Source organism: Phoenix dactylifera, chromosome 13, assembly GCF_009389715.1.
Source record: "Phoenix dactylifera cultivar Barhee BC4 chromosome 13, palm_55x_up_171113_PBpolish2nd_filt_p, whole genome shotgun sequence".
Classification (NCBI taxonomy): Eukaryota; Viridiplantae; Streptophyta; class Magnoliopsida; order Arecales; family Arecaceae; genus Phoenix; species Phoenix dactylifera.
Window position 1 is genome coordinate 8,632,415 of NC_052404.1, and position 14,884 is coordinate 8,647,298.

At 39.8% G+C, this 14,884-nt stretch overlaps 2 protein-coding genes across 2 annotated transcripts; one reads left to right on the forward strand and one right to left on the reverse strand.

Moving 5' to 3' along the window:
• Positions 1 to 1,767: 1,767 nt before the first annotated feature.
• LOC103722170 (serine/threonine-protein kinase AtPK2/AtPK19-like) lies at positions 1,768 to 8,594 on the reverse strand. Its single transcript, XM_008812624.4, has 7 exons — positions 8,384 to 8,594; positions 5,320 to 6,254; positions 3,525 to 3,607; positions 3,304 to 3,424; positions 3,009 to 3,182; positions 2,401 to 2,508; positions 1,768 to 2,322 (listed from the first exon to the last, which is right to left on the reverse strand). Exons 2-7 carry the CDS (start codon positions 5,974 to 5,976, stop codon positions 1,996 to 1,998), a joined length of 1,470 nt encoding a protein of 489 aa, XP_008810846.2. The 5' UTR covers positions 5,977 to 6,254; positions 8,384 to 8,594; the 3' UTR covers positions 1,768 to 1,995.
• A 2,862-nt stretch (positions 8,595 to 11,456) lies between these two features.
• Positions 11,457 to 13,855, forward strand: LOC103722184 (high mobility group B protein 6-like). The gene is made up of 3 exons (XM_017846432.3): positions 11,457 to 11,962; positions 12,130 to 12,198; positions 13,507 to 13,855. Exons 1-3 carry the CDS (start codon positions 11,555 to 11,557, stop codon positions 13,567 to 13,569), a joined length of 540 nt encoding a protein of 179 aa, XP_017701921.1. The 5' UTR covers positions 11,457 to 11,554; the 3' UTR covers positions 13,570 to 13,855.
• The last annotated feature ends 1,029 nt before the right edge of the window (positions 13,856 to 14,884 follow it).

A 14,884-nucleotide genomic window follows, 5' to 3' on the forward strand; every position in this document is an offset into this window, starting at 1 on the left:
ATCTACATCATTGTTAATCATAGAGTCATCATCCTATACCAAACGCCACCTTAGGTGGATATGCCATTGAGGCATTAGAGAAGCTGTAGACTTGGTGTTTTTACATGCCGTTTCGTTCAATTCTATTTCTTATTTGGGAGGCTGATTTTAGCCGACTGTTGTTGGAACAACAAGTTTCAACTAGGCTGCATTTGGCGCGAAGATGGACGACATCCCTGAGGTGAGCCTTGCGTGCCGCTCAGGAGTTTTCTTTTAATAATAGACAAACTTGTTTGTCTTAGCCATGGTATATGTCGAGCAAGTCGAGCCTTCCTTCTGATGGTAGCTTATATATTAAATGTTAGGGTGATTGTTCTGTTTACGACCGATGCAACTGAGGCTTGTTTAAAACTTTGGTACCGAGCAGCTGCAATTGCCCTTATCAGGCATATTCGTCGATTTAAATTACCTGTTTCGTATTGGAACTTATTTTGTCAAATTGTATTTGATCGTGTCAGCCTCACATTTCACGAAGCCCATTTCCTTTCTGATAAAGTGGCCGCATGTTTAACCGCGGCCGACGTGGGAACAAATGGGCTAAATGCATGAAGGGGGCATTTGGTATGGGGTGATCGTTTCAGGACCAAGAGTGATGTGGGTGGAGGTGATGAGATCACCGTGTTTGGTTGCACTATGGTGATCCTACGTGGCGGTGATTCTAAATCATCTTCACTATTTAAATCACCGCCCAATCCGGTGATGGGATATCCGTCGTTGAGGTCGGAAATTAAGGATCATTCCGGAGCAGTGATCCTGAATTGAAATTAAAGACAAAAATACCCCTCAATCTTTTTTTTACGCTCGAGCTCGAGTCGTTACCTCTTCCATCTCTCCGCTTCTCTCTCTATCGCGCCTTTTTTACCTTTTTTTTAACTGAAATGATCTATAAAAAAGAAAAGCCTCCGCCCAAAGGAAGGCTTCCGGAAGGCAAAGAGAAGATAATCACATAAGGAAAGAAGAAGGCAAAAAGTCCCAGACTGGTGATGAAATAAAGAGAGGAGGGAGAGAGAGAGAGAGAGAGAGAGAGAGAGAGAGAGAGAGAGAGAGAGAGAGAGAGAGAAGAGGGGGGGGGGGGGGGGGGGGGTGGGAGGGTAGGGAGGTTCCTTGCCCTTGTTTTGAGCCTGCTAGATCAGGTTGTAATGCTATCAACTAATTTAAAAATGATAGGCTTCTTTTATCCACCAAGTATCGCCAAGGCTTGTAATCAGAATGTTCGTTGTTAGCCGAACGGTTGGTACGTTTCTCATTTGTAGGTGTCATAGATGGTGATTGCTTCGCATTGGCATGGTTGCATGGTACGATAGGGTCTTCTTTTTCCGGTGGTCGCGTCTCTACGGTGTTCGAATCTTGGATGATGGTGCATCCTCTCCTCTTCCCTCCCTTTCTTGATGGATGTGTCAGAGGACGATCTTTCTTTTGTAACAAACTGCCTTAATATGAATTAGTGATGGATGTGCGAAGAGGATAATAGTACATGCATCGTCATATCTTTTCCCTTAAACAAATTGCCTGGTCGAACCAATTTTGTTTTATTTTCTAGAGAATAATCTATGGTAGGTTCCGAGAACACCTTCTGTGTTTTTTTTTTTGCTGCTCATGGTCGTATCAAAAAAAACTTCTGTTTATAATAGTAGTTTCTGCCTTATCTTCTGTTTATAATAGTACTCTCTGCTCCCGTAGAGCATAACGTATAGTTAACCTACTAACCATTGTTTTGAGGGTAATTGAAGTAATAACTGAATAACCTAGAAATTTAAAAAACAGAAATCTGAAACATAGAACACAAATAACCAAAATGGGAGGTTAATATAGATCACACATGCCAGAGTAAAACTCCCGGGGTAGGAACAACTAAAGTGTCATCGGTGTACATGCACTTGGAAGCAACACAAGAAATTTTGGATAACTGATTAGACTAAAACCGCCATGTTCTAATTGCAAACTATTTTGGATGCTCTACCCGTAGATGTCCTCCTTTGTCCTTGAGCCTAAGGGGCTGGGCATCTGAAGAAAAGGAGCAGGCCTCACATACGTGAATCCTGCAAAATTGCTGTCTCCAGCGACTGGACTGGCAGCTGGAGAATCCAATAATGGCATGCTGGTCCAACACTCGTCGAAGTTGGCAACACAGTTCTTGCCAGCAACATTGGGCAGGAAGCTTGGTCGGACTTCCCGAGCCGCCAGTTTCCTCCAGTTGATTGACTTGAACCACTTGTGGCTCTTGATCTCATTGCTGCCACCAGGCCCGCTGCCAAGGCGTTTGCTTGCTTCTTTCTGCAACAACTGCGGGCAGAAAAGAAAAATAGTCTGAGAAGACCATGAAAAATTTGCAAGGGTAGGAAACAAATGATGTAGACTTACGCCTTTCAACAGCGAATGAGCTTCACTGGACAGGTATGCTGGCAGTTTTATCTTCTCCTTTACTATTTTCTGCTGAGCCTTCTCCCTATTGCCATTGACAAATGGTGGCTGCACAAATATATAAAGATAAACATAACTAAATGAGAAAAGCTATGCATATGGTTCGCCGTACCGGCCCAAACTGAATAGTATGGACCGTACCATACTGTACTAGTTCAGTACCAATATTCAGTATGGATGACGTATCGATATTCAGTATGCCAAAAAAAACTCTGTACCATACCGACACAGCGCTAGTGTAGCATTGGTATAGGAATCGGTACTGAGATGGTAAACTTTAGCTACGCATGTGCACTAGAAATAAAGCAGAATTCTAAAATTGCCGATCGACTTGAGAGGAAATGATCAGAAATATTACTAATATCATAAAACTACCACTTCTAGTTGCTTAAATATGTGACATGAATGAAAGACCTGGTAGATAATATTATTATTACCCTAATTTTCAGAAATTATCCCTTGTCATTGCTCGAATTCATGACGTGAATAAAAGCTCTGGTAGACAATTTAGTATCTAGCAGGTGACGTGGACAGAGAATAAAACTAACCTTTCCGGTAAGCATTTCAAACAACAGGATACCAACGCTCCACCAGTCAGCAGCCTTATCATGGCCTTTCCCAAGTATGATTTCTGGTGCCATGTACTCTATCGTGCCGCACATGGAATTTGATCTAGTGTTTTCATCAAACTGCTTCGCCAGGCCAAAGTCAGTCAACATGGCCTAACCAAAACATTAGAAAATTTTATCAAGGTGATGTTAAACAACAGTTACAAGAGGGATGGACAGAAAGAATTAAAGACCATAAGAAAATGGTGCTAGACCATAAGAAAATGGTGCTCACATGACCATCAGCATCGAGAAGTATGTTCTCAGGTTTGAGGTCCCGGTGCATTATACCATTTGCATGAAGGTGGGAAACAGCGGACACTATTTCAGCTGTGTATATGCGTGCCAGATCCTCTCTGACAAAAACAGTAGTAGATTTCATGAATGGGTTTCATATATTTGAGATCATTCTTGACATCCCCCCCCAAAAAAAGGTTCAGAGAATAACATGCTCACCTGAATAGACCGTGACGATACAGCTGAAAAAATAAGTGTCCCCCATTTACAAAGTCCAGCACCAGGTATAACCGATATTTTGTCTGCATGACATATATACGATAACTATAAATGGAGAGTTGCCACACAGAATTCCCAAGGGTTCAAGACATTATACAATCAGTTAGTGCATCTTGTCAAGGTGAGGCCCAAACCTTTACAATTCAACTAAAGAAACAGGGACTTCGGTAAATAGATGCTAGCTGCTGCAGCTATTTGGAGAAATCAGTGGACCAAAGAGCGAAGGCAAGAGCCATAAGGCTTTCTGTATCGCACTTTCATAAAGGTGTTATCAGTGCCAGGTGCTCTCCAATGGCATGTTATAGGAGAGGTGTGTTCTGGAAAGTGGTCTTTTTTAAGTGGAACTCCCACAAAATGTGTCTATATTCTATGCAAGGATATTCGAACTTGCCAGCAGCCCAATTAGGGTTTGTTTGGATAATTGAGCTAAAAATCTTATAGGATTCATCCATTGGGCCCGTACAACCAGCGAAATCATAGAATTAGAGGCTGGGCTGGGCCCATATTCATAAATACCCAAGAATAGCTTTGGAGTGGGCTGGCCCAAATCCCATTGGGAAAGAAAAAACCTTGCTATTCCACTCCAAAGCTATTCAGAGTTTTTTTCTCCCTACGGGATTCGAGCCAACCCACTCCTGAGCTATTCTTGGGTATTTATGAATATAAGCCTAGCCCATCCTCTAATCTTATGATCTAGCTGGTTGTACTGGTCCAATCTACGAATCCTATAGGATTTTCAGCCCAATCATCCAAATAGGCTCTTAATGTTTTTCCAGTTCACATGTATATATATCTAGGAATGGAAACAGAAGACTGTCTCTTATTGCAGTTGGGTGGATTTGAAAGCCAAGACATACTCTTTCTAGTAATATTCTTCAGCCTCCCAGTATAGTTACAGAAGTGACCTGGATTTTTTCACCTTTTCTGGTGTGTGTGCGTGTGCGCGCGGTGGGGGGCAGCAGCACTCATTAAAAGTAAATAAATATATAACGAACTGCTGGGTGCTTCTTGAGTAGCTGAATTTCTTTAAGAATCCTAATACTTTGGTTTCTTGATCTATGGCAATTGTATACACTATTTGATACAGCAATAACTATCAAAGATAAAAAAAAAGTAAGAAATAAGGTACTTTTGGCAGACTTGGTGATCTTCCATAGATCATGGGTAACATAATTAAAACAAGGTAAAAAGAATGCAGTTCTTAATGTACTTCACTGAAGATGCTAGGTGCATGGGTATTATAAGCTTGACTTTAATGGTCAAAAGGACATCTGGGTGGCACTACTAAAAGCTTTCAGAAATGCTAGTTAAAATACCATAAAATTTGTGCACATACTGAAGATCCATGCCTGACTGATTCATCCAGCACATATGTAGAGATTGTGCATTGTACCTTGAGAGGTTTCAGTCCCACCCAACATCAGCAGTGCTAACATATGTTCTACTTACAGTGAGATGAGTCCTAATGAAAGACTTTTAAAGATGATTTTCTAATGCAAAAACCAGGAATGGCGTCAGGAATTCTCTGGCATGAGAAATTCTTTTCAATGCAAAATAGAACATACTCCAGTTTATGGATGGAAAATCGGCAAGATGACACTTTTGGTTTCAAAAACACAACAAAGAACATATGTATTCATCACACCTCATAAGCATAAAATATTAGATCATTCTCCAAGTGCAACATATTTTTAGATATAAATGTGGAAAAGAATAATAGAAAAGACAATAATACCTGGAAAGAGTATCTGAGCTGCACAATGAAAGGATGATCAGTTTTTGTCAGTATATCTCTCTCAGCTTTCATGTACTCAGAATGATTCTTTTCCATAATCTTATCCTTTCTCATGACCTTCATTGCATATATTTCTGAGGTGCCCTTCTTCTTCACCTGAAACACCTTTCCAAATGCCCCTTGCCCAACAACCTTCATAACTTCAAAATCATCAAGCCCCACACCCTCACTCTTCTCAGATTTGCTATCATGCTTTTCAGCAGTGCAGATGCATAATGCCTGGTCTCCTGTCTCTTCAGAAACACTCCCTATGAGCTCCAATGAGCTCTCAGTTTCATGTAAAGTGAGCTTGTTGAGCTGCAAGGACTGACTAACACGAGCCATGGGCCCCACCAGAGAATGTGATCGCTTGCAAATCACCACTGGATCATCATAAACTTCCTCATTTGAATCTGATGCAGGAAGAGAATTCTCAGAGGCTACTTTATTTACATCAATCGAGGCTTGAACTGGGGCAGGACCAAATACATCAGAAAAATCAAACTCCGTGCTCTCGGAGGGCACAACATCAGGGGGATGCATCGGAAGAAGTATCTGTCTCTTGAAGGACTTGTCACCATGTGTCCTGGTTAGACCAGAAATCTGAGAGGAAACCATCTCTAAGAATGCTAAGTGGATGGCAGTTGTGATATGAATAGTTGCAGACGGTTCCTGCTAAAGCTAGCTCCCTCCACAAATCTCCGAGACAACAACTGATGAAGTAGGAATCCTGACAATGGCCTTGAACAACTGGAAGTTCACGTATACAACCGGAGCTCCCAGGAATGCTGGGAGTAAGCAAACCAAAATCCAGAAGTTGCCCTTGTTTCCCGAAGTACAGGAAACAGTAGCTGCCACAGTGCTTATAGAATTCATGAAGAATGAGCTGTCTGAAGCTGTTGAGTAAAGTAAAAAGATTATAAGTCATATGACATAAAGATAGAACCAGACTACCAGAAGCACTCCAATGTCATTGATGTACCACAAGGAGAAAACAAAAATGCAGCAAAACATGAAAACATTATCAGACTCCAATATAAAGTATGACAAGGGCACATAATGAAGTTATAATAGTCGCAGTAATTTCTGTTGATCATCTACAACAACATGTATGCATAGTAGATGATTCCTTTCCTGCATCCTTGCTGTATGTGAACCATGTTCATGGCCATAGTCCTCTAAGACATGGATGTTTTATGTTAGCCATGTTAATGGTCGTAGTCCTCTATGAATCAGAAGTAGGAGGCACATTTTAAGCCCTTGTGAGTTTTTGGCTACACATTTTGTTGTGGTATCTTAAAGAAAAATATGCCTATATCAAATATATACACAGCAAGTGAGGCATGGATGGAAAGGAGCAATCTGAGCTTGATAAAGCAACCAAGTGTGTGCAAACTGAGACAATTAGTTAGAGGAGAACCGGGAGTCGGCAGCAACAGAAAAATGAAGAATAAATAGCAAAAGAAAATCCATAACAGAATTACATATATCTAACACACCCTGTGCGATAGGTATATAAGAATAACTCTTCTCACATCAATATGAAATGGGATGATAATAACAAGGAGGGAAAGTGAAACCAAGTGACGGTCAAACAGAATATTGCATCATTGGTTGGGGAAAAAGTCATAAAACTAAGGCAATAATGGTCTCCTTGTGCTTACAGACAAAAAAAAGCAGCCTATATAGATTGACACAATAAAGTTAACATATAAAATTGTTCTTGATGAGTTAAGCATAACAGCTTTGAGAAATAAATGACTGCACAGATAACAGACACTTTAGCATGAGGGTGATCAGATCTGACAAGTTGTTCAAACCTCATCAACAACTTCATATTCATTTGTTTGCATAGAGACAAGCATTGGCGCATCACTGAAATAGTGATTGCAAAGTGTTTACTCAAAGCCCATCTACAGTTTTACTCCTAAAGAATTTAATGAACAGAAAAACAAAAGTTAGATGAAGTGCACAGGGGCATCTAATTTGATTAGAGGAAGTCAATGGGAAGAATCTGCACCAAGTATATGGGAGTCAGATGTTAAAGCATCTAATATGCACCTCAAGATCTCACAGTTGCCTCTCAAACCTTAATTTTCCACTCAACACCGTGCTAAAAAACCAAATTACATGGAACCCCTTTAAAAATTCCATTGTTCCCGTACACACAAGTCATATCCTAATGCCCCTACCCTAGGAATTTTCTCCCCCTGCACCTCCCCAGCTCTGGGGAGGAGGAATAAAAACAAGAAGAAAAGATGGGGGAAAGAAACACACTTAAAAAAAACCCTCTTTCCAATTGCAAGATCCAAACGCCCACGCCTCTATTAACAGCTAACTCATGATCCCTAACACTAACGCCAAGCCTTCACCCAGAGTCGTCTCCTTTGCTCTCTCCAACTAACCATCTCTCCAAATAACCAGAGGCCCTGATTATTATCAACAACATTTCCGCTCAATTTTTGGGCAAAAAAGGCATGCCAAACCTCCACAAATCCATCCACTTCACCAAATCCAACCACATTAACTCAAAACCTCCCTTTTTTGTCCTGAACACGCCTCAATAAGATCTACCAAGAGGACCAACCGAATCGCACGAGATTTCCAAAGAACAATATTTGAGGAAAACGGAAAGAAAAGAATCTTATTTCCCCAATTCTTCAACAAAACTATCCAAATTTTCCATGAGAGAGGTCACAGAACCGATTGATTAAAAGAAGGCATCTTTATGAGGCAGAATCTACTACCAACTATGTAATTGAAAGAAAAAAACCCTAAATAAACGATGCTATTAACCAAATTAGATCGGATTACAAAAAAAAACTAGGGAACTAAAAGAATAAAGATCCAAGATTTACATACAATAAGCAAAATAAACACATGTAAATCGATCAAAACAAAGATCTCGCATACGCAATCGAATTGAAGCGCGTTTAAAAGCCAAAGATCCCGATCTGAAGCCCTCTAAACACAAATTAAAAAGACAACAAAACAAAGTGGAAAAGGGGGTAGAGAATTCCCTCACCTTGGAAGGGAGCGACGATTCGATCAAGGAACCGAGGGCTTGCTCGACCACCGCTTCGCGCGATCCACTCCGCCGCTCTTATTCGGGTGGGGCGGCCTTCCGCGCATCAAAGCCGAGCCGATGGAGAACACGTGGAGAAATGCTACTGGACAATCCGAAACACCCCGTCGCTCGTTATTCGGGAATATGCGTTCTTATCGGGTGGGCGCTCGCCGAAAGCAACGCGCAAACAACGTGCTATTTTTTCGGGCGTGGCGGCCTACCGCGAATCAATACCGAGCCCGATGAGGACACGTGGCGAAATGCTACTGGAAGATCCCAAACCCCGCGTCGCTCCTTCCAGGGGAGTATGCGATCTAATCGGGTTGGTGCACGCTGAAAGCAACGCGCAGGCAACGTGGGCCGTCCGATCGGATGGGGCGGTCCCTTTCCCGCGTGGCCATTGACCTGGCTTTGGTCTGGCGTTCAAGGAGTCGTGCGGGACGCGGGGAGTGGGGGGGGGGGGGGGGGGGGGGGGGTGGGGTCAGAGAATTCGTTGTTTAAGCAAAGGAGATGCGGAGTTGTCCCGCTACCGTCAGAGCCTGGATAAGTGGATAATGTTGAGATCATGATATATTATACCGATCCAACCAAGATAGTATAAGACCGTGCCATACTGATTCGATATCTATATTCAGTATATATGGTATATCGACATTTAATATATCAAAAAAAAAATTTACTGTACCGTATTGATACTGTACTAGTGTGACACCGATATAGAGTCCAGTACAAAGACAACGAATTTTGGTTGAGATATACTTGATGTATCATGTCTAGATTTGATAAGACTCGATTCCACATCTCATTGCATGCCAAGTTCACTTCTGCAAGCCCATGCAGTGCATGGAGCATGCACAAGAGATGGGGAAAGTCACAAGCTATGAAATTATTCTGGCAATTGATTCATTACATCCTGGCTCTAATGGTAAACTTTCACATGGATGCAAACCCAAGTTGTAGATCTTGAGGTTCTTAAATGTTGACATTTTTTGACCCGGATTGCGGCCCATGGGCTATGGATACGGTCGTCACATCCATGAGCTCCTCCGGCCTTGCCCAATATACCACACTCGGATATTAACTCAGGTACATCCTCCTGAGGAAACACACCCGGATACTTAATATTTTATATGGTGTTATTAGGTGCATTATGTTGACATTTTTCGCTCAAATGTGAAAGTTAACTCAATCATTGACTTTCAGAAACAAAGTTCTATGCAGTTCATGCAAGATGGTGGACTAACTAGAGACGTTTATCTTTGTACTAGTCTATTGTTTATAAAATTGTTTTGCTAATCTTTTTCCTATGTCGAGATGGAAATGGATCTATTGATCTATACACTGTTGCAATAAATAAGAAGAATAACAAAAGAAGAAGAAGAAAGAAAAAAAGAATAAGAGTATACAATATTTATGTGATTCGATTATTGACCTACGACCAGGAGCCGATACAAAAGTTTTGCTATAGAAAAATGGAGATTGCAAAATATAAGGTTTCATCTCAAATCCTAGCCTAACACTCAATTAATTATTTTCTTTTTGTAGGATTACAAAAAGTGAATATAATATAATAAGTCGATTTGGACTTGAATAATCAAGTTAGTTTGGCCTGGGGGGGGGGACTTTTTTCCCCTCCATTCCACTCCTTTGGCTTACCTTGCTTCGGAAAAAATGTCTCTTTTTATCTCCGTAAAATTTGTAAAACAAAGCATACTCAACAAACAGCCAAGATGAATAGTTGGCAAAATAATTAAGATTTCCTACCTTAGAGGGCAGGACCGCAGGAGAAGGAAATGAGAGTTGTTATTGGCAAAATCTTAGATACCGACATAATGATGCATTCTCTTCATCTTTCCTTCTGTCTCTAATCCAAGCTTCATGTTTCCTTCTATCTCAATCCGGGTCATGTTCATAAATCCTAATAAACATAAATCCACTTAACCAAGACGAACTTCGGGTGGCCAGACTTAGACAGCGGTGCCTAACTCGAACTCATATGTTATATCCAATTTGGCTAGTTCAAATTCTAGATCAATCAAGCAAAACGACAGTAGAAAAGCAATCATACTGGCCAAAGATCCAACCAAGAAACACTTCAAAGAATATTAGATAACATAAATATTTCCAACTGAGATAAAAGACTCATCCATCGGCCGGGATGCTTTGTATCTTCACATTTGATATTTGAGTTAACAAAAATGTTGCTTCTTGTATTTTTATTACTATTACAATCAAGAATATAAAATACTTTAGTGGCATTAATGCTTAATACATATTTGAAAATCTGTTATGGACATAATGATATTGAATATAACTCGATATTCTGTATATCTAATGTCACACAAATGTGTTTTTGGAATTCAGCGATTTATCAAAACCGATCTATAATGTCTCATTGTGTATAAAAAAGAGTAAGAACAAGGATAATACTCAAAAGAAAAAAATTCTTAAAATCTCACTATTGCAAGTGTGGTTGTGTGCCTCCAATTTTTTTCCAAAAATTAGTTCTTAAAAATATTATACTATATAATAATATATTAATATATAATGATAATAATTGTAATACTTTATATCAGAATATTATATTATACTATAAATATATCATTATATTACATTATATCACAATATATTACTATGTTTTATTATATAATATAAAATTATCTTATATTATTATGCTATATTATATTATATTATATTAAGTAATATTATATTATGTAATATATTTATGTAATAATATATATTATATTTTATTATATTCTTCCATACAAATACTATGCAATATTCTTTATGTTTATTTTATCATTTTAAACATATTTTATCAATTTGTTTGTAAATATATATTAAAATTTTACGGCATCTTAAAATTATAGTTATCGAATAATAAACAAATTTTAAAAAAATATTTTTTAAAAAAATTAGTTTTTCAAAATTTTACCTAAAACTTCAAAACTTTACTGGCTTTGCCAACGAGGCGTTAGATATTTAACGCATTCCTCGCGTCCAATCCCGCACATCCCTATCGGTTGACGCCCACACAGTGGTAAATAGCCGTTGCCACTTCCCCCTTTCGAATTCAAACGTTCATCCCTTCTCTCTCTTGCTTTGTCTCTCTCTTGGCTTCCCGCATTGATGGAGTCTCCAGCAGCCGGAACCTCGGGAATCCGGTCGCCGCCTCGCCGGAAACCCCTCCAACCGAAGAATTCTAATGCGAGTCCGGCGCCGGCGAGCCTTCCGAAGCTGAAACCGACCCAGATTTCGCCGTTGATCAAGGGGGATGCGGACAAGGAGAACCGTCCGATCCATGTGGCCGCGATTGGGTCGCTGGAGGCGTCGCTGGCGGAGGAGCTGGAGGCGATACGGAGGAGGAGGGAGAGGCTCCGGGTGGAAAGGGAGAGGACGGAGAGAATGCTGAGAGAGAGGGATCGGGTGTTGGAGATGGCGGTGAGGGAGTGGGAGAGGAGAAGGGAGGAGCAGAGGAGCGTCGAGTTGGAGCTCCAGAGGTTGGTCAGGCTCAAGGAGCTAGAAGACTCTTGCATGGTTAGCTATTGCATCCTTTTTTAATCTTTGTTTGTTTGTTCTTCTGATCATAGATTTCCCACTGATTAAACCAATAGTAAGGATAAAAAATTCCCTGGATATTTTTCTTTGGCATTTGTTTGTCATTTTTTGATTGTCGTTTTAATATGGTTGCAAATATATTGCAGAGATTTTCTCCTGTCAAGTCTCTTAGAGCTAAAGAAGAAGAGAAGAGAAGTATTAAAGCTCAATCACAGGCAAGTGCTGCTTTTGGCCCTTTTTCCTTTCCCTTCATCATGTGAATCATTTGACTGATGAGTAAGGGTAGCAGTGGACATGACATTTTACTTGCATTTTATATAAAGGAACATGAAATCCCCCGAGACATTAATGAGCCAGCCTAATTCCAGGACTGATAACTTCTAGTTAATCATTTCTTGCAATTATAAGTTATCCTCATTGGCTGAATAGCTTCTCTTTTTCTACGCTCGATTCTTATAAGCACTCTAAATCTTGCAAAACATGATGAACAGCAGGAATCTTTAGTTCAAATATTTCATCCTTATTTTGCAATACCAGCATTGAGGTTTTAACTTTATTAGCAAACTATGAAGTCAATTCACCTCATATTGAGCGTCAATTGGTTTGATTGGTGAAGTCACCTGAGCATGAGTACTAGTAACTGAGTTTGAGTCTTCCCCTCACCTCGATTTCAGCTGGAGTTCCTCCTTTCCTAGTCTCTTTTTTAAGTCATCAAATCTATAATGCTTGTAAGACAACAGATATGAACAATATCATCAATAGAAATCTTTACTCATAAGCTGCATTCCATTCACAGTTGGTCTAATGCTTCTATTCTCTAAAAACTTTGATTTATATGCTAGCTTATGCAACCAGTCTGCGAGAAACTGCCATACTCTCAAGCTTGTTGCATGTGATCCTTGTTTCAGAAAACTTCATAAAATCTATTGATCAATTTGTTCCATGCAGTACATATCCTGTATCCTACCTGTTCCCATCAACTTCTCAATGCTCAGAGATCCTCCTGCATGCAACTACTTTGACCTTGACTAGTTTCAAGGTAACATATATTGGTTTGCTTCTTAAAACTTTGAAAGTCACCATGCCATACTCTTGATTTGCACCCTGCTTAGACCATAATTTCTGGCAATATATTAACAATGTCAATGCAACTAAGAACAGACAGTCCAATGATATTGAGCAAAAAGATCCTTTTTGTTTTATTGAAAAGATACCATGAGCTATATAAAGATTTGGGAGTTGGTCTTGATGCTGAGTTGATGTTCAAGAAAAGGGTATTGCCCCCTAACTATAGATCAGATCCACCGGACGAGAAACTCAATTCCACACTGCTGCTGAGTCGTCGGACTTATCCACCTCAGGGATTTGCACCCTTGATCATGAAATAGGCAGTATAGTGCAAGGCTCATACGTGCTTTTGATCAACTGATAAGTACTACTAGTATAGAACTTCATTTGTCAGTGGCCATTTTTTCTATACAAAACGACAGCAAATTTTAGCTAACATTTCTCCCCTTCTACAGGGATTGAACTCTGCAGCACAAGATAATGAAGCCACAGCGCAGGAAAAAGCACCAGAGAACTAGTCATTCTTCTCTCGCCATTTTATATTTCATCACCACATCTAATCCCTTGATGGATGCTTTCTTTTTATTTTTCGGGCTACATATAGGTTGTGGCCCTGCAGCGAAGTCAAGAAAGTCACATAGCTTATTTGCTGCCCCATGCCAAATATTTGTAGAGGCGTTGAGAGTATCTAAGTAATAATATACATGTTACCATGCTTGTGTTGCAAGTCCATGTTCTTCAGGGTTATAGCTGCAAAAACCAAACAATATCGTGAACTTCACTTGATCATGCTTTATTCGGGGTGACAATTGGTATACTATAATATCTGAATTGGTGCTAACAATTCAAGCTTGTTTAGAGCCTACTCTGGTGGCAAAAGGGTTGATGCACTAAAAATATCTTGGATTTGTTCTAATGTGAAATGGTAATGTGCAGATCATTTTTCATAATTGTGAGGGCCCGTGCATGCATGTGATTAGTCCAAATCAGTTATTAATTGGATATATAGAATCAAAGAATCCAAATAATACATTCCGACTAGCCATTTTGGGTAAGGTCCTGAGTTGTTACAAATAGTATCAAAGTGGACCCAATCCATAACTTATATAGACTAGGAGGCACTTTGCAGCATGGATTCATTGAGGCTGACAATGGATCGATCACGGTGCTTGCAATTAAATATGAATGAATTTGAATCTTTAGTATGATAAGGATGTCAGAGCTTAAACGGAGAGAGAGTATGTGAGGATCCGTGCAACTAGTCATTTTGCATGAGGTCCTGGATTGTTATAATAATTGTTTAGGTCCCATCAAAATCAGTGAAATTAAAACATCTAAGTATGTTTTTAATGTGCTCAACAAGCAGCCAATTATCGATAGGTTTCTGATTTCTATGCAGGTCATTGGAGCAGCTTTCTATGCCTTTATGGCATCTCAGAGAACCACGACTGGCCTCACTTATATCAAAGGCTAGGGAAACTTTTCCCAACTGATGACCATGAGAGCTCAGAATGGCCAGAATCATAGATAATTTTGGACGTGAGGATATGACTCGATCATCCACTTCTGAAAAACAAATCAACGTGGGGATTCACAGCGAAGCGCAGAAGGAAAAACCAAAAAGGAGCAGAATGTTTAGCAATGGAACACATATTTCTGACAATTATCCCACTTACACAACCAAACATGGAATGAGACATTTTAACCTGCGCATGGTTAAGTATGCTTTCCAATCTCAGATGATTAACGTTTCTTAGTAACTTGCACCAGTGGTAAGAAATTTTTTAAATTTAGTTGTTCAATAGTTAAAAAAAGTGTAAACATGAAAGAACA

Excerpts from the sequence above, each read along its gene's own strand:
- LOC103722184 (XM_017846432.3), top strand. The coding sequence starts at position 11,555 with ATGGAGTCTCCAGCAGCCGGAACCTCGGGAATCCGGTCGCCGCCTCGC. Across the intron at positions 11,963-12,129 it reads AGCTAGAAGACTCTTGCATG|AGATTTTCTCCTGTCAAGTC; the intron begins GTTAGCTATTGC and ends AATATATTGCAG. Across the intron at positions 12,199-13,506 it reads GTATTAAAGCTCAATCACAG|GGATTGAACTCTGCAGCACA; the intron begins GCAAGTGCTGCT and ends CCCCTTCTACAG.
- LOC103722170 (XM_008812624.4), bottom strand. The coding sequence starts at position 5,976 with ATGGTTTCCTCTCAGATTTCTGGTCTAACCAGGACACATGGTGACAAG. Across the intron at positions 3,183-3,303 it reads TTCTCGATGCTGATGGTCAT|GCCATGTTGACTGACTTTGG; the intron begins GTGAGCACCATT and ends TGTTTTGGTTAG. Across the intron at positions 2,509-3,008 it reads TTGAAATGCTTACCGGAAAG|CCACCATTTGTCAATGGCAA; the intron begins GTTAGTTTTATT and ends ATATTTGTGCAG.